We start from the raw sequence: 19,374 nt of genomic DNA on the forward strand, positions 1-19,374 counted from the left end.
ATGTCTGAGAATGTCTGGCCTGAAAACATCAAAAAGGGGATCATTAGCCTGGCTTTGAACCAGGTCCACCTATGAACCAGGAGGTCAGGGTTTGATTCCCAGCAGGGCATGTGCCTGGGTTGTGGGTTCGATATCCCCAGTCGGGTATGTGAGAGAGGCAGCCAATCAATGCTTCTCTCTCATCATTAATGTTTCTCTCTCTCTCTCTCCCTCTTCCTTCCTCTCTAAAATCAATACAAATAAATAAAAAGGAGATCATTAGTTACAATGAATGTCGTTTCTTTACAAAACGTAACATTCTAAAAAAAACAAATCTCAATTTTATTCAACTGATGTGTTTAAAAAACAATGGGTTTAAGTCCAAATTTGCAAATAAAACCCATTTAAGTTCATTAGGGCAGACGACTTAGAAAAAACCCCAGCAATGAAGCCTATGAAAGTCAAGGCTCTCCAATTTATTTGGTCTTCGAATTTGGCTTTTCTTAAGGTGGTCACACGAGTAAATGCCACAGAAAAAAGATATTCCCAAGTTCCTTGACAACCCATTTGTCTTAAACCACAGCAGGCAAACCTTTTACCAAAAGCCGGGACAAGGTCACAGAGACTGTCAACTGGAGATTCTTGCACCAGCTCAACCTGGTAATTCACCCTGACTCCACCAGGTGGTGCTCCTGTCCTGGCCTTGGGCCCTTCCCTACATGCCTACATGGGATTGCGGAGACAGAAGAGTGCGTGCGTTTCTCAGAGACACACTGTAGCTACAGTTCCCTAGCCAGAATGGAAGACCCACAAAATGCCGCCACAGTTTTTATTACTGAGTAGGGAGAATGGCTCTGAAGGTCGGGGAAGGCCTTACTGCTGGTTCATCAAGGCTAACAATCACTGTAAAGGCAAGTGTGGAAACACAGTGGTGCACACTACAAACAGATGTCACATCAGCCAACGGGGGTGGGGGTGGGGGGGGGGGGGCGCGAGCGAGTTTTGCTCTCCCAGAGTTCAAGTCCAAAATAATAGCTTAGCTGCTCCTTTTGCACCTTCCTCCAAAGTGCACTGTCTGGCAAGATCCGGTGTCCAGGTCTGTGCAGTTTAAAAAACCCATTTTATGGACTGCTAAGAGGCCTATGCTGGGTCCTGAGGACGGCAGAGGTGCTGGATGTGAGGGAAATTTCAAACTGTACCTCCCCAAAGTTAGATCTCGGTCTGAAGATGCCTCAACCCCTCTCTCCACCCTCCATTTTCACTCTGTCAGGGCCTTCAATTCTTTTACGAAGGGGTCATGGATTCTCTCTTCCTTGAAAACCCATGGGCCAGAGCAAAGGAGATTCCACCAAAACTGTGAAATCAGTACCCAGGAAACTCGGGTTAAAAATCTGTGACTATTAAGAAACATTTACCAAAAGGGGATCTATGCCACAGATGTTGCTTAAAAGACCAATACTGCTACAGAAACAGGAGGGAGGTAAAAAGGGAGGTTGAATGGAACACACACAGAAAAGGGAAAGACAGAAAACAGCCCAAGTAGTGAAATAAAGACAGTAGGTGAAGCAACACAATCTAAGGTGGCAATAATACTGACCAGGTTTCCAGTCTGGGAAATTCTGAGTGCTAGCTTATGTCTCGCCATAAGGCTACTGAGCATAGGGCTGGGAGGGCCTGTCATCGATGAAAACAATATGCCAACCAGGTCTTTCTGGTACTTTCAGCAATTAATCAAAACAGACAGATTGCCTTTACAATAAATTCTACGATGCACCATTCTTGATCCAGGGTTGGTCAGAAAAGGGAAAAGGGTCTGGTCTCACAAGGACACCAGAGACAGTTTTAGGGTGGCACCTGCCCACACTGGCTGGGCAGAGTGGGGGGCTTGGCTGGCAGTTGTTAATATATTACAAGGGAAGAAAAGAGAGCCAAAGAGATAGGGATGTTAAAACTAGAGATGAGACTGTAATGGACAAATCACTAACCTTTGCTCACAGCTACTTTCTAAGAGGCCAAAGCCCAACAAAGCCTGGGCATGGGTGCCAGGCTGCAGTCTTGGGACCTTAAAAGCCAACCATTCCAGTAACTAGGGTCTTTAGTCTTAAGACTGCACATGCCCAGAGAATAATAGTGGCCTAGGTTTAGAAAGAAGCAACACCCAACAGCTGTAATGTGGAAAATCTTACTCGTCAGCAACCGCACCAATGCCCGTTTCCTCTAGGGAGTTGCTCTGGGAAAGGGTGACAAGTAGGAGCTGTCAGTCATCTGCATGTCATTTTGGGGGTGAGGTGGCTAGTTGCATGTGATTCCATTTACTATAATGAATGCAGGGAAAGAAGACCTCTTTCCCCTCCTTCTCTCCGCTTCTGCTCCATCCTGTCCATTAGGAGCCGGAAAAGCTGGATGATGACAAAGTGTGGACAGTCCTGTCCGAAAGGGTCACCGTGAAAGCCCTCCGGGACGTGCACATATGCGGACAAAACCACCAAAGCCATTCTTTTCCTTTCCTTACTTCATCCCCTACCATTGCATCACCTTCTCCCCCAGTGAGCGAGAGTGACAAAGAGAGAACAGGTACTTCGTTCATTTCCTACGCACCGTGAATCTTGGTAGCACTTGCATCCTCTCCAAGATGTCACAAACAGAGCAGGTTTGAAACGCTCACTGGGGTACAGATCACAATTACTTCTGAGTGGTTTTCACAGTTAAGACGGACAGACATTTTAAAACACGGCCTCTGGGCCCCCCTCCTCTCCTTCACGCACACATACACAGTCACACACGCTCATGAAGTGGGAACGTTGTCCAGCTGCTGGGCTTAGCTGGCTCATGTCAGGTACTGCACCACGAAGAACATAACCACACAGGTGAGCAGCATCCCACCAATCATAAAGTACTTGTCTTGGAAAGCCCGCTTCTCGATGAGCCGCATCACCGTGTTGGACAAGCCCAGCATGTTGGCAATGTCAAGGATCCTCTTCTGAGTCCCCTGGGGCAGAAAAGAGAAAGAAAATCGGGGGGTGAACATTGTTATGAGGTGGGGCTTTACCAACAATAGTCTCTTAGTCAAGCCTAAAGCATATACAAAGCAGCATCAACCACTCTCATGTGGTCAAATGACTTTTGATCAAGATACCAGAGCAACACAAGGGGGAAAGAAAAGTCTTTCCCACCAATGTGCTGGAACAACTGGTTTTATAATAAATATCACATGCATGTATTACACACACACACACGTCTTATATAAATTATATATAAGTATCTATGTATATGCATATATATTTGTGTAAAAAAATGATCCTCGACCTGGGGTGGAGGTGGGCTAGTAGGGGTCAATGGAGGGGAAAAGGGGACATATGGAATACTTTCAATAAAGATCTAATTAAAAAAAATAAAAGATCCTCGATTCATATTATATATAAAACTTAATTAGGATTATAGAATTAAATATAAAAGCTACAACTGTAATAAAGCTTCTAGAAGAAAACAAAGGAAACTATCTTAAAACTGGAAAGAAGGCAGATGTCTAACACCAGAGGATGGATCAACAACTTATGATACATCTGACAATGGGATACAACTTGACAGTAAAAAGGACCTAATTATCAACATGGAACAGTATGAAAGAGCCTGGGAAACACTGAGAAGAAGCCACACACAAAATAGTGACAGGAATACATTTATATGAAGTTCAATAACAGGCAACATTAATTGATGGTGAAATAAATCAGAACTGTGGTTGCCTGTGGAAAGGGGCAGACTGACCTGGAAAGGGCACCAGGGATCTTTTAGGGGCGATGAAAACAGCCTATGCCTTGATATAGTGTGAATTACAAAGATGCATGCATTTGTCAAAATTCCACGACCTATACAAATAAGATCTGTATACCTCCTTGCATGTACATGATACCTCAATAAAAATTTTAAATTAGAATATTTTATATTAAAACAGTCTCTGCTCCCTAGCTCCAAAATCCTTGCTATCAGGATGCTGCTGAGTATAACACGTTGGGCTAGTGCCCAGGTTTAAGAGAAGGTTTGACGTGGGCAAGATGGAATGACAGAAACACAACTGACAGACACCAACACAATGATCTAAAACCCCTTATGTACATGTCACCACCCACCACCAAAAACAAAAGGGTGTTTTATTCCTAAACCAAGAGCCCAAACCACCCAGCCTGCTCTTCCTCTCTGCTTTCTAATTTTCATTTTTAATCACGTTCAAATTCTTATGAAACAAGAAATATAGATGAATGCGGGGGAGACCCCAAGTTACTTCACACATCGCCAACTGCATCTGTATGGATGGCATCTAACCCAATGCCCCACACCCATTTTTTAAATGAACAACACATTAACGAGCAAACGAGAAGCAGCAAGAGAAACGAGAATGACACGAGGCACTACGGACAGGAGTGCAGACCTACGTACTGCCCAGACAATGATCTCAAAGCCTCACTGAGAGAGAGCTCACAAGTCAAACTTGATTATTGCCAGAGGAGAGCAGAGATATGCTTTTCCATATGGCGATGGTGAATACTAGACTCTCACTAAGATGCTGTTCAGCTCTGAAAGTGCATATTTCCTCACCATCTGAAGTTCAAGCATCAAGCTTCTAAAATCACCTAAAAATTACCAAACTTTCCCCCCAAATAAACATTTTTAACCAGGAATTGTCCCAAATCATGGCCCAGCTCCTTATGTTCTCTCCCATATTATTTTCAAACGGTTAAAGCCAAAAACTTCCCTTACAGAGGTGGGGGGGGGGGGAGGCAGGTGGAGGGAAGAAGGCAGGTAGGTGGTGGTGTGTGTAGAGGACACGGGATTAGCAACTTCATTCCAGCCTCTGACCACCTCACAGGCTTCCTAGCACCTCACTGCCGGGGACCGTGCAGGGGCCGGAGTTGCTTGCACTCCTCAGTGATACCAGACTGCAGTAGGAAGCCAACATTCTCCTTAACAATAGGCTCTAACCCCCACTGCTCGAGGTTAGTGTGACATGCTGAGCCCTGTCCCAAAAGGGTTTTACTGTTTTTCTGAGATATGGGAATGAGGCCAGCCGTGCTCTACAGAAAGGGCGGATTAATCAACGTGTATCGGTTTAGATTACTGCAGGTGGCTGTTCTGAAAGGAGGGCACCGTGAAGCTGTCGGAGACCACACTTCAGGCCGTCAGCAGGAGGTTACATGTCACTCGTGGCTTGCCTGACCTTCCCCCTGGTAAAGGTGGCAGAAATGTACTGAAGGCCCGCGGAGCTGACCGCCTCAACCTGGTCCAAGAAAAACTAAGATAAAGCTCACGCTTCCGAGGGACTGTTTCTCACAGCGCAGTGGCTGGGAGTGCTTCGTTCACAGGGAGCCACACCCTGATAATAAGGCACAGTCCACACCCCATTATCCATCAGAGTTGATACAGGAAAAGGGTTGAGGCTGAAACATCACGACTGACATCAGAGTCTGTGTAATGTTTCTGTAAACTACTCCCAGAGGGTTGGAGTCTCAGCCAATGAGGCAGGGCTTCCAGCAATACCTGGGGCTAAAGAGTGAGTGAGGAGTTGCTGGGGATCACTAGCATGTGCTCTAGAAGCTCTCTCCTGCTAAACAACCAGGGCAGCCCTGAGACCCCACCCCTGGGGGTTCAGTTACCACAGCACAGAAAGGTCCCAGTTATAAAGCAGTCCACGCAGAGGCCCTTACGAAAAAACACCTGACTGCGAGGTGCCAAAGTACAGCCACGTCTTCTTTCTATGAGTGGATTAAATAACAATTTCTTAGTCTATTATTGGTTCTTCTCAGAGCAGCAGTCACCTTCAGTAAGGGGGACAAGACTTGGATACCAAAAGATGCCACATTATGATTCGTTGCAAGCACAAGAAATACCTACTGGCAAAGGCAATTGGGCTACTGTTGGACTCATAATAATTTGACACCAAAGGAAGGATCCCAAACTAAAGGGCTCCGTCTCACCATCACAGTATCACAATTTGGGGATATGTAATCAAAATGCAAATGCAGGTACCAAGCTGTTGGATTAGGCCAAAACAAGAGGCCTTCTCCCTGTCCCCCAGCAGGGCCCCCACCTTCAAGGTCATTCTCTGGGCCCTCAGTCCCTCCAGAATACTGTGCCCGCCTCCAATGAGGTCATCCATGCCGTGGTGAATGTTCTGGAGGGAGGAGTTAAACTGCAGTGATTCATCCATTGGTATGGTGGTGTCAGAGTCCTGTGAAAGAAACGCAGGCACTTGATTAACTTTGCTTGCTGGTCAGCCCCTGTGGTCCCACCGAGTCTGACAGCTCTGCCTGTTGGTTAAGGCCATTCCAGAAGAATAGCCAGAGGGAATGGTGCAAGAATCAGAGGAACCTAATAGAGAAAAAAAAAGCAAAGCAACGATCTGGAGTGGCCTCTGTCCCTTTCCTCAGTTCCATTACACGAGTCTTGTTTATTCCTGCCTCTTATCATTACCTCCACTTGGGAAAAGCGATTCCTTCAAGACCTCATGGGCTTCTCTCAAAGTCTTTCTCTGACTGCTCACGAATCTAGCTTGTTCCAAATGTTCCTTTACTTGGCTTCCCCTTAATACCACATGAAATGTTTGCTTTTGTTCTTTAGCTATTTTATCCATAGCTTATCCCTCCACCTAGACTGACACTGACTAAGGACAAAAGAGACAGTGCTTTCTTAATGACGCCCAAATAATGTTCAGACAGGACTGGTCTCCTGAACAGGCAAGAAAAATCTGCATAAAAAGGAAGGGAAACAAAACTAATACTGATCAAGTACTTGCCACTTTGCATGCTCATTACCCTAAGCTCACGTGATCCTCATCCTAACCTTATGAGGTAGTTAACATATTATTCCCATTTAGAGACGAGGAAACTGAAGCCCAGACAGTTGGAGTAACTTGTCTAAGTTCTCACAGAGCTGGCAAGAAGTCCAGGAAGGCATGAATCCCCGTACTGAGTGCAGAGTCTGCTCTCTTAGCCATCCTGTCAGGAGAAACATCAGGACCACTCCTAGGCTCTAAACTGAAAGTGCACTGTACACAGAAGCAATTCATAACCAGCCATAATACTGTTCTCTTTCCTGCCTCCTGATGACTACAAACTCTTCTGTCAACCAGAGCCATTCTTACCACATGTCCTGAGCCACCCCAGGACATGTTCATTGATTTTTAGAGAAAGGGAGAGGAAGGTGGAGAGAGAGAGAGAAAGAGAAAGAGAGAGAGAGAGAGAGAGAGAGAGAGAGAGAGAGAGAGAGAGAGAGAGAGAGAGAGAGAACACATCGATTGGTCTCCTGCATATAACCTGCCAAGGCCAGGGACTGAACGTGCAACCTAGGTATGTGCCCTGACCAGGAATCGAACTCTCGACCTTTTGGTGTTCAGGACGACGTTCCAATCAACAGAGTCACACCAACCAGGGCTACTTTTACCACTTTTAATCATTACAAAGAGGTCAAACCACCTTTTCTTTGATGTTCAAGTTCAAAATTATTAATGCACACATTTTCAATTCCCCTTGCCAACAGAGGATTTCTCACCCCTCTATTCTCAGCACCTTAAACAGTGTTCTACATACAGCTAATGCTCAGTGGGTCACAAGACTGCAGTGTTTGAATCAATTAAAGACTTCATTTATTTGGCAAGCATTTATTGAATGCCTTTTACATACAAATCTTTCTTACTTTCCCACCTGAAAGGGTAGAGCTGATGAGCACTATCTCTCAGAAAAATGTATGATAGTTCCAGATCATTGAATAAATAGGAAGAAGTTCATTCAGCAAGTCCCCAGCCTAAAAAATGCCTAAGTTGCTGAAACCGGTTTGGCTCAATGGATAGAGCATCAGCCCAGGTTTGATTCCGGTCAAGGGCATGTACCTTGGTTGCGGGCACATCCCCAGTGGGAGATGTGCAGGAGGCAGCTGACCGATGTTTCTCTCTCATCAATGTTTCTAACTCTCTCTCTCTCTCCCTTCCTCTCTGTAAAAAATCAATAAAATATATATTTTTTTAAAAACATGTCTAAGTAACAATCAAAAGCCCACATAACATCTTCCAGAGTGTCATAGAGTTCATTACACTACTGAAAATCAGCCATGCTTACCACTATACCACCAACACGTCTCCATCACACTTTTGAATTGTTAGTCATTGTTACTTGACTGCTTACTCTAGAGACACAGAAACTACAGAGGTACATTCTGAAACACTTGGGGAAAGTTACTACAAGTGTGCACACAGCAAAGAGTTAAACATCTGCAAATTGGGAACTGATTTGTTCTGATGTCAGGCTTTAGAAAACAAACATCTCCATAAACACACACACACACACACACACACACACACAAAACAAAACAACAAAACAAAAAACGCCCCAAAACCCACCTCTTTTGGTGGAATATAATATGTAGAACACAAGAAAAAGGTCAGTATGTCCTACATCATGTGCAGAAAATGATCCTATTGAAACCAAAGGGCAGGGACAATGGTGTTCTACAAAATCAAACATGAAAACCAATAGGCCACTTTCAAACAGGCTCAAAACAAGTAATCCATCTAAAACAAAAAATCTGTTAACAAATTCCTCCAAAACTGCTGCTCAGACTAGGGACAAAAACATTGTAATGCACCTGACACTGGAACCACACACATACTCGGCACAAAGGCAACTGCCCGAAGGCAGCTTTGAAATGCTGCCCTCACTAAAAATGGCCTAAGTTCTAATCATCTGTCTCTATCTGATCAGAAAAAACGTTTCTACCATGTCAACCACGACCTCTCTGCATCGGCCCAGTCAAACCAGGCAATTTTCACCCCAGCTCATTCCCTCAAGTTAACTGCTTCCTCTTCAGGTTTCTGTGTTAGAAAAAGAGATTGATTCCCTATCTAGTTATAATCTCTGTGGCGGTGCACAAGGCCCACTGTCATTTCCAGTTGGTCTCCTCATCAGTCTGCTTCAGACACCACCTACAAGGATGCCGCTCAGACCCTGAGCTCCAGCTTCAATGAGCTGTCAAGTACCTGCAGACTCCCCCCTGGCCCCTAGCTTACGTTGGGGGTGAAGGTGCGAGACAGAAGCTCCTCTCGCTGTCTCTCCTGCTGCTCCCTTGCGTATCGCCGATGCTGGAAGTTTCTGAGAGCCGTCTGCAGGTGCTGGACATCATACTTTAACTGGTCAACACGACTGGAATCGAGAGAGATCGATGTTACATCCCAGGAACCCAGGGTGGCACAATTTGAGGTCACCAGGCTTTGTATTCAGGAAAGAAGACTTGCCTTACCTCTTCCTATGCCACTCCATGCCATCCCCCCACCCCAAATAATCTGATTTTGATCAATGATGTTGAAAATAAAGAAGTAGCTTGTGGTTAAAGTAGGGTTGTAGCACACGAGATTCCAACAGCTTTACTTAAATACCTGCTGGTCTCTGATTCTGGATGCGTGACAGGGAACAGGTGACAGGAAACAGGCTCCATGACCTCTTCCTGACCTTCTATGGATTATGTCACTCTCCTGGAAGAAGCCCGAGGGCATCTTGGCGTAAAGCATCACCAAAGTTTCATAAAGCTTTTGGGAGCCGGGGTAGAGGTGGTAAGGGTGGTTTCATTTTAATTTCATGGGGGGACTATCAAACATTAGATCGGTATTTCGTTATAATTAGACTGACTGAAGTGATTAAGAGCAAGATTCATTTCAACCCAAGAATGTAGTGGGAGCCAAAGGGTAGAGTAAACGCACTTAGGCTTCAAGTGGCCATGGGTTTGGACAGAAAAACAGTACTGGAGGCAATTTTTCAAAATGACACCAATGAGGTAAGGAGACACAAAACTTCTGAGCCACTAAATCACAGAATTTTTATTTTGAGAGAATAAAATTGCACCCTTTACGGGGACTTTAACTTTGCATAGAATCAGTTTTTCAATGTGTAAATGAATTTTCAGAGCAGTCAATAGCGTCCCCGGGGAGAAAGACCTGTCTTAAGGACTTGGGGTGTTAGAGCACTCACAGTTTGGCATTCTGTCTTTTGTTGGGGGGCTCCTTGCTGGACAAAATCTCCAGGCGTTCTAGCTGGCTGAATATCTGGTCTATGCTTGCTTGGATTTCGTTTTCTACTACTGCACAAAAGAGAAAAAAGAATGATTGCTGGAAAAGAGATAGTGAGCTTAAGTTAGAATGGTAAATCAAACATATCTTTTTCCATACCCAATAGACTCAAAATATATATTTCAAAAGGAGAGAAATGAATATGCTATTGAATAATAGAAAAAGTTCAAGTTATACTAAGTGACTCTGTAAATGTTGTTTCAAATATGTATATATAGCTGTTGATATAACAATGCCAATTTTAAGAGGGTAAATCTGTAGAAATAAATTTCCTGCTGTTAGAAAATAAAATGAACATTTAAATGTTATCCAAAAAGTCTTTAAGCAAAAGTCAGTATTTTCTGATACAGCATGAGGTCTCTTTTCCTTTGAGATTATTCTCAGATATAGATTATAAATATCTAGTAAAAAGACTGCCAGTTGAATTCCCTATAGTAATAAGGTTAAAAAAAAAAACACCCCCCACACAAAGGGGAAGATTAGTAATTGAAACAGAGGAGAGTTCCCTTACAGCTTTCCATAAGAATGGGTGGGCTGAAGCTGGAATCCCCAAAATAGACCAAGTATCAGTAGGAAAGGCCCAGGAAAGAATCCATAGCAGTAAAGATATGATAAACACAGTCATTTTCCTTATCCCTTGTGATAAACCGTCAAAATGGCCTCTTTTCCATTTCTAATCATGTAACAATGAGATTATTGGGAAGGCAAACGAAGTCAATGGACAGAAACTAAACTGTGCACAAAAGCAGACTGCTTCTTGCCCCATAAACGAGACAGCGATGTCACCTTTGTAGGTTTGCTAACAAATACAGATTAGAACAAAGTGGGGCACAGAACCAAGAGAAGGGATGCTCCGAAGCTGTGGAAAGGAGACGGAGAAACGAGCATGGTGACAGCCAAGCGGCGAGGTGAGAAGGCAGCCTCTGCAATGTGTGGGTAGCCAGCAGTGTGCATAACCGACTCAGAAAAAGGACCTTTTCTTATGATAGAAAAGACACTAAAAACCACAAAGCAGCCCTCTTCTCATAAGAAATCATGGTGTGGGAACTAAATTAATTAATATTGCTATTCATTTCTGAATAAGCCTTCTAAAAAGCCACAGTTCTCAGCTCAGAAGAAATGACCAATTCCAGTTAAACACGTCCGACTTTTTATGGAGCACATTCCTCTAAGGACGAGGTCATTAGATTAAGACAGATGGAGGAAAGAACTTCCACTCCCACAGGGCCATGTCAGGTTGAGTGGAGGGGTAATGGGGGATGCGACCTGGGGGATTCCAAAGGGCACAATCAGGGAAATCAGGGACTGTGCCACAGGGTTTTCTGCATCTTAACAACAGAACTCATTCCACGCTGAATCATTAAGCCCCCGAGGCAGAAAGGCAGTCAGGAAACCCAGCCCATTAGCACCGTGTCATCAGAGAAAGGACTCTGGTCTCCACAGCTAATTACTCACAGTGCACAGACTGCTTGTCTGCCGTCTCCAGGCGTCCCATGTGAGACTGGATCTGGTGGACCTGCCTATCAAAGGAAAAGGGAGGAAATGGGTGAGACAGGAGTAATCAACAGCGCTTCACAGGAAAGTCAATTTTTCTGATGCCAACATGTAACTGATTTAAATTGACAGCATCACTGAGCTGTAAAATTTGTATGTGGCACTTGAAGCCACAAGTTTTGGCATGGTTTATAATATCTTAACATTAATATTAGTAATAATAATAATACTGACAGGCAGCATTTATTGTCTTCCCCCATCTGAGACATTCTGCAAAGTCAATACCCTATGAGGAAAGTATTATTATTCTCATTTTATAAACAAGACAACTGAAGTCCAGAAAGGTTACGTAATTTGTTCAAGGTCACATAGCAAGTGATAAACCTCGATCTGGACCCAGCCAATCCCACTCTCTGTTGCTTGACCCAATGTGCTGAGCAATGGTCTGTACTGGGCAGAGTCAAAGGGTGAGAGAGAGATAATCCTTGTTCTTGAGAAACAATGTAATTAGGAATGACAGGCCAGATAGAAAAGTCCCAAGAAGATTTAAGAGAAAACTAACACATGTGAGTGTAAACAAACAGAAAGCCGAGGAGCGAAGCACAGTGGCGCCGCGCGAAGGCGAGTGAATGAAGGGCTGGGGCTGAGACAGAGGAAGCTGGAGTTCTGTGGGTGAAGGGAGCTCTGAACATCATTTTGAAGTAAGACGTGATTTGGTGAAGGAAGAGATAAAGAAAAGTGATATGCAAAAAGGCATGCACACCATGTCATGGGGATAAAAGGGCTCAGCCTGCCTGGAAGAGTCAGGGTCAGAGGGGAGGGTGGGTGAGGCGATGAGCCAGGCCATCAGAGGCCCTCAATGAAAGGGATCTCCTACTTGGTAAACATTTCCCAGGCAACACGAGGCTACTGCCATCTCATCTGGGCCTCTGGCACGGTCCCAGACATCAGGCTCCACAGCACCCTCGGAAGGCTCCCCAAGGCGTGGCCAACGTCACCCTCAGAACCTTTCCTAGTGGTCCCTGGGATTAGTCCTTGGAATTGCTTATGCTACCCCCAACAACCGCCTCCCGGTGCTTATAGTCTCTCCAAGTTAGAGCCACGTGAAAGGCACCTGCTGAGCTCTTATATCATCCCCAACTCGAGGGAAAGGTCACCAACCATCTTCCACCACGAGGACCACAAACTGTGACCACAAATGTACCAATGTGAGCCAGGAGCCCAAATTTGGTTTCTCTAGTCTTTTTCTGAGCTTTCCTGTGGCCTCTAAGCATGACCCACGGCACCAGAAGCAAGGACAGCCTTCTAATGACTCCCAGAGTGATCCTGGGCAAGACTCATGCCCCCTAGAAATCACTACTAGAATCTGAGAGACAGACTGCGACTTCAGTAGGTAAGTCCAGACATTTTCGAGTGGGGCACATGGAGACATGGAGGCAAAGGGAGAACGCAGCTTGAGGCAATGAACATCTGGATCAGGGTAACTGTGGAAACAGCTATAGAGAACTGGATGGTAATGCTGACCAAAGGGAGAATTAGAACTTCACTGAAGTCCTGGATGTGGGCAGAGAGGTAAATTTTCAATGGTAGCTTAACAGAGTAAATCTGAAAATTGGTGACATTATTGACAGGAACAGAAATAAAATGAAAAAAATGGAGAGGGGTGGAAAATAGCCAAGACCCTCTGAATAGGTATGAAAGGAATGACCTATCCTACCTGCTATTAAGACTTATTACAAAGACATAATAATGAAAACAGTATGGTAATATGCAGGGAGAGACAGACAAAGATAGACAAACCCTAACCCTGACTCAAGAGGGAAGAATAAAGGCCAGAAACAGTCCTACATATTTGGGGACTTGGTGACAGATGGGTGGGAAAACCATGAACCAGAATTTATTTTTTTTCCCTACAACGAAGGCACCATAAAATATAAGAAGACAGGCAGAGACTGGAAGATTATCTTCATTAGATAACAAAGGGCTAATGTTGGGAATAGGGAATATATAACAAACTGCTACAAAGCAAGAGGAAAAGTCAAACAGCAATTTTTTAAAAATGAGCAAAGGGCAACTGACAAAAAAGGAAACCCAAATGCTCAATAAACACCTGAAGAGATACTCAACTTTATTAGTCATCAGTAAAGTGCAAATTAAAAATAAGGAGATATGCCCGGCTGGGCTCAGCGGTTGAATGTTGACCTACGAACCAGGTCACGGTTCAATTCCCGGTTGGATGACCGGGTTGCGGGCTCTATCCCCAGTGTGAGGCATGCAGGAGGAAGCCGATCAATGATTCTCTCTCATCACTGATGTTTCTGTCACTCTCTCCCTCTCCCTTCCTCTCTTAAATCAATAAAAATATTTTAAAACATAAAAATAAGATATCACATTTCTCCTATTTGATTGGCAATTTTTTTAAATTTATTATTTTTTTTGAGATAGAATTTTTCTTTTTTTTAAAATATATTTTATTGAGTTTTTTACAGAGAGGAAGGGAGAGGGATAGTTAGAAACATTGATGAGAGAGAAACATCGATCAGCTGCCTCCTGCACACCTCCTACTGGGGATGTGCCCACAACCAAAGTACATGCGCTTGACTGGAATCGAACCTGGGACCCTTCAGTCCGCAGGCCGACGCTCTATCCACTGAGCCAAACTGGTCTGGGTGATAGGCAAATATTTTAAAGTCTGATAACACATACTGATAAGGATGTGGGGAAACTAGAACTCTCATACATGGCCGGTAGGATTATTAAACTGGTAGAAACCCTTTTAGTAGCTTTTTGACAAAAACTGGTAGAGTGAAATATGTGTATATCCTATGAGCCAGCATTCCACTTCTAGGACTAGGTCCTTGAAAGGAAGAGAATGGGTGTGGGATTCAGTTCTACTTCTGTCTTTAAATACCTGAAGCGTATGTATTAAATATGAGGCCTAACACATAAGTTATATTATTCTCTATTTTTTAAAATATATTTTATTGATTTTTTACAGAGAGGAAGGGAGAGGGATAGAGAGTTAGAAACATCAATGAGAGAGAAACATCGACCAGCTGCCTCCTGCACACCCACCACTGGGGATGTGCCCGCAACCAAGGTACATGCCCTTGACCAGAATCGAACCTGGGACCCTTCAGTCCACAGGCCGACGCTCTATCCACTGAGACAAACCGGCTACAGCTATTCTCTATTTTTATGTTTGAAATATTTCATACATAAAATAGATTTTTTTTCAGATGTTGAATCAATGGTTTAACAAGGATCATTTATTTACTCACTCAGCCATTCGTTCATTCACTCATTCAACAAATGAGTGGGGTAGACAATCACAAAGGTCCATGGGGAAATAAAACCACAGATGTGCTTATAGTGGGAAAGGAGTAATAGGCTGAGGATACCACAGTAAGTTTATGTTTATCTCAAGAGATATTTGATAGCCTCTCAAGATATCTTGCAGTAAATTTGGTTTGATGATATTACAGGTTGAGGGACTGATTTCCAGTATTCCACCACAGCATTGCCTTTGGTTCTGTGTTATTCAATATTGAAAAAAAAAAAATCAACTTATGTTTATGAAACCTGCACATGATTTGTGATAGAATGAGGGGTTAAGATGTGACAAAACAAACATTAACATTTTCCATTTAGGCTAAAACGGGGGTTAAAAAGTATTCTGACTTCAGATGTAAAAAAAAAATAAAGTCAAATGCACATTATAAAATGCCATTCAATTCTGGGAGCCAACTGTTAAAGAAACCCTATCAATTAAAGGTTTTCCCCAATGGGAGATGAACAGGATGACTGAGGGAGTGTTTAGAAATCAAGCCATGAAGATAAACCGTCAAAAGGGTCTTCCTGACCGGAGTGAGGCGAAATGGAAGATCTTGCCAGTCGCTTTCAAATCTTAACTTCTATGAGGACAGCAGGAGAGATGAGGCCAATACCCACAAAACCCTCTTCAGCTGGCTTTTACTATTTCCTAAGCTAAAAAGGATCAACTTTAATGAGTTGCAGGGGAACATTGACTTTTCCCATCCAATCTCTTTTTGCTTCGAATGAACTAGAAAAAATATGGCCAATAAAGTGATTCCAATCTCTACATTTCATGCCTGAGAGGAAATATATGCAAAACAACAAAGCAAGTATGCATGGCAGGGTGGGAGCTACTATGTGCCAAGTGGAAAATCTGTTTTAAACTGAACTGGGAATTCAGACAACACACTTGAAGCCAGTAAGAAACAGATACACTAATAAGACCTGGGAGTGTGGACATTAGAAATCAGAAGTCCTAGATGTGTCTAGCATGGGGTCCACGATGGGCTTGGGTGATAACTATGCAGAGACCTAGGAGCAAGTAGGCAAGGGTCACTGTTGCTAATCTTTTTTTAAAGGGTCAGTAGAAAATCTGGGAAGCACTTTAAAACAGAATTGCTTTTTAAAAGTCCATCCATGCTGCCTCTGACTGCCATATGGAAAGATCTGGGTTGAAGTTCTAGTTCCACTATATATTAGCTAAGGGACACTGCACAAGTAATTTAACCCCTTGATGCCTCAGCTTCCTCAACTGTAAAACAGAGATACTAATAATCACAATTATTTAAAGGGTGGTAGATCCAAATGCAATACGAAAATGCTCTGTACCCTAAACAGCATCATACAAGTTTGTTGTTTTAACCTTACTTATAAATAGTAAAACCGTCTGGTCATTTTCACCTCAACCACTTTGCCTCTACTACATAGTATTTAGCTTCTGATCAGAAGGCAAAATTAAAAATGGAAACCCTGGTCTTGACATAAGGTAGAGTTCTTAAGTCCAGCTGCTCATAAAAATCACCTGGAGAGCTTGTTAAACACACAGAACAAAGCAGAGCTTCTTGTACTCCAGACCAACAGAATCGGAATTTCTAGGACTACAAGTGGAGCACCTTTACAACACTGCGATCTCAAAAACAGACGCCTGCCTACTGGCTCCTCTTTAAAGTTCATTCTAATGCAGTAAGTATAAAATGTTTATTCCACTTTTCTTTTTTTTTCTCCATTCACTGTTCAGGAGTTTGTAAGATACGTAACGTTAAAATGTTTATCTAATTCCAATGTCCTGTACATTGGAATTAGATAAACATTTTAAAAGCTATGTATCTTGCAAGAGATAATCACAAACTGGGTTCAAAGTTCCGGTAAAATTAATATGTTGTTAATGTTGTGTCAATTCAGCTACAATCACTAATTTCTGCAACTGCGGAAGCTAATTTCTGATGCACCCAGGGCTTGGTGTGTTTCCTGTGTTTTAAATCCTCACTCAAGGATATTTTTCCATTGATTTCTAGAGAGAATGGACGAGAGAGGGAAAGACAGAGAGTTGTTAAAGTAGGATTGGTATAGACATATACTAAAAAAAAAATTGAAAACAGGGACTTAGATTTACACCAATGTTCATATTAGCATTATTCATAATAGCCAAAAGGTAGAAACCCAAGTATCCATCTGCAGATGAATGGATAACAAAATCTGGTTGGCGTTCACACACAGGATTATTATTCAACCATAAAAGGGAATAATATTTGATACATGGCACAACAGAGATGGACTTTGAAAACATGTGAAGCGAAATAAGCCATACACAAAAGGACGTATATTGTATGGTTCCACTTACATGAGAAATCTAGAATAGGTAAATTCAGAAACAGAAAGTAGAACAGAGGTTACCAGGCGCTTAGGGAGGGGAGATTGGGAAGGTGCTGCTTAGTGGGTACATCAAGTTTCTATTGGGGCTGATGAAAAAGTCCTGGGAATGAATAGCAGTGATGGTTACACAATTGTGAATGTATTTAATGTCACTGATTTGTACACTTAGAAATGGTGCAGGTGGTAAACTTAATGTTCTGTATATTTTACCACAATAAAAATGAAATAAATCATAAAAATTCTTTCCAAATAACAGGATAGGTGTGATCCCTATTACCATACTCAACTACATGTCTCAGCAAATTCCAAAAATGCAGGAAAGTGTTAATAAAGGACTACCAAGGAATTTAAATTATGAGAAACTACATCAAAATTTGATCTCCTTAATGGTAATCTATAGCTAAGTATGTAATACTGAATGCTACTTGTACAGCAATTTCTTTGTACCATAAAAATATGGTCTTTAGTATAAACCAAATCAGAGAAAAAAAGGGAAAAAATCATAATGTAGCAACAAGTTTGGGGTCAATCAAGAATGGAGACTGACATCCTTTAGGTCCTAAAGGATGGTTCTCAACCTTCCTAATGCCGCGACACTTTAATACAGTTCCTCATGTTGTGGTGACCCCCAATTTCATTGTTACAAATTGAACCTAATTAAAGCATAGTGATTAATCACAAAAACAATATGTAATTATATATGTGTTTTCCGATGGTCGTAGGCGACCCCTGTGAAAGGGCCGTTGGACCCCTAAAGGGTCGCGACCCACAGGTTGAGAACCGCTGCAAGTTTAGGAGCTGCGAGCTATAATGAAACTATTTGACATCAGCCCACTCACTGATGGATCCTTCTAAGTTGCTTACGCTGATCTGTCTGTACAGCTGATTTTACCCTCCATCCTATCTATCCTGCCGCACTTCGGCTCTTCTTCTGTACGTTCCCCGACTCTCCAACTAAACGGTAAACTCCTTTGGGCAGAGCCCTCTCTCCCCACGAGCTCTAACAACCCGGAGCACTGAGTTGGCAGGTGCGAGACCGACTATTAGAACGGGTAGATGCAACTTTTCCCTTCACTTAGTCTACTCAGCAGGTAGTCGCAGCCTCGAAGATCCCGGGAGCCATCCGGCACATCTTTTCCGGCCCCAAGCCAGACCCTCTACTCGCAGGTAGACCTGGGCATCCCGCCAGGATCTGACCACTTCCGAGCTGCCTCCAGCACTGCCCCAGCGGGAAAGACGGGGCCTCCCCAGGCCCCAGCTCAGGAGGCCGGTCTCACCGCGCCTGCCTTTGCCCCGCCCGTGCCCCCACGCGACCCTCACTTGTGCGTTTGCTGGTACAGCGGCTCCATGGCGCCGGCCCAGCCGGGTTGGGCTCCGGCTTCCTCCGAACACGTCTTCACAGCCCTCCTTCCGGCTTTCGGCTTCCGGCCTCAGGACCCTCTCTCCCCTACCGGCTCGGGCTGCCCCCCCCGTACGCCTTACTGGCGGTGATTACCAGAGAAGGAAGGGAAACGAGAAAATAGGCCGGGAGAAGACGGATAACTGTAGTTAAAGGTTCGGCCTCAGATGGAGGACTAGGAGGTATAGGTTTTGGCGGGAGGCCGTCTGCAGCATTGAGTCAGGCAGTGGCGAGGGCAGCCTCAGAATACTGACGTGAGGTCCTCAGAGCAGGGTTGGAGCCGAATGGGCGGTTGCCTGCTCTTGCTTGCTGGAGGCGGGCTAGGCTTCGCATTCAACTGTTAGGTCGTGGGTCTGGCGACGAGCTCTCCCCTGGAGTCTCTGGCACCAGCCTCTCCCGTCTCAAATTGGCCTGCTCCCTTGCCCACGCACCTGCCCGCCCCCACGCGCACACTATTTAGTCATCCAACAAACCCACAATGCGTATTTACTATGTGTTATATGTGTCGTGGGGGAAGCCAGGTCCCGCCTGCCCTCAAAGGGGTCGAAATCTGGGAAAGAGAATAAGATATGCATACAAATAAACGTCTGCAAAGTAGAAAGTCCAGAGATACTGAGCGGAGCTGGCAACGCCAACCGCGCTGGTAGGAGACTCGGGGAAGATGGCGGAGGGGCGGCGTTTGAATTCGGACTTGAAGGACATGGACCCT

General features: G+C 44.0%; 1 protein-coding gene across 2 annotated transcripts; it reads right to left on the reverse strand.

Moving 5' to 3' along the window:
• Positions 1-436: 436 nt before the first annotated feature.
• Positions 437-18,730, reverse strand: GOSR2 (golgi SNAP receptor complex member 2). Of its 2 annotated transcripts, XM_059669822.1 has the most exons (6): positions 18,587-18,730; positions 11,540-11,604; positions 9,987-10,095; positions 9,032-9,164; positions 6,062-6,202; positions 437-2,968 (listed from the first exon to the last, which is right to left on the reverse strand). In XM_059669822.1, the coding sequence occupies exons 1-6, from the start codon at positions 18,613-18,615 to the stop codon at positions 2,807-2,809; spliced, it is 639 nt and encodes a 212-aa protein (XP_059525805.1). In that variant the 5' UTR covers positions 18,616-18,730; the 3' UTR covers positions 437-2,806. The 2 variants fall into 2 exon arrangements, with proteins under 2 accessions (XP_059525805.1, XP_059525806.1); XM_059669823.1 differs by lacking the exon at positions 6,062-6,202.
• Between the last annotated feature and the right edge of the window lie 644 nt (positions 18,731-19,374).

Source organism: Myotis daubentonii, chromosome 16 (assembly GCF_963259705.1).
Source record: "Myotis daubentonii chromosome 16, mMyoDau2.1, whole genome shotgun sequence".
NCBI lineage: Eukaryota > Metazoa > Chordata > Mammalia > Chiroptera > Vespertilionidae > Myotis > Myotis daubentonii.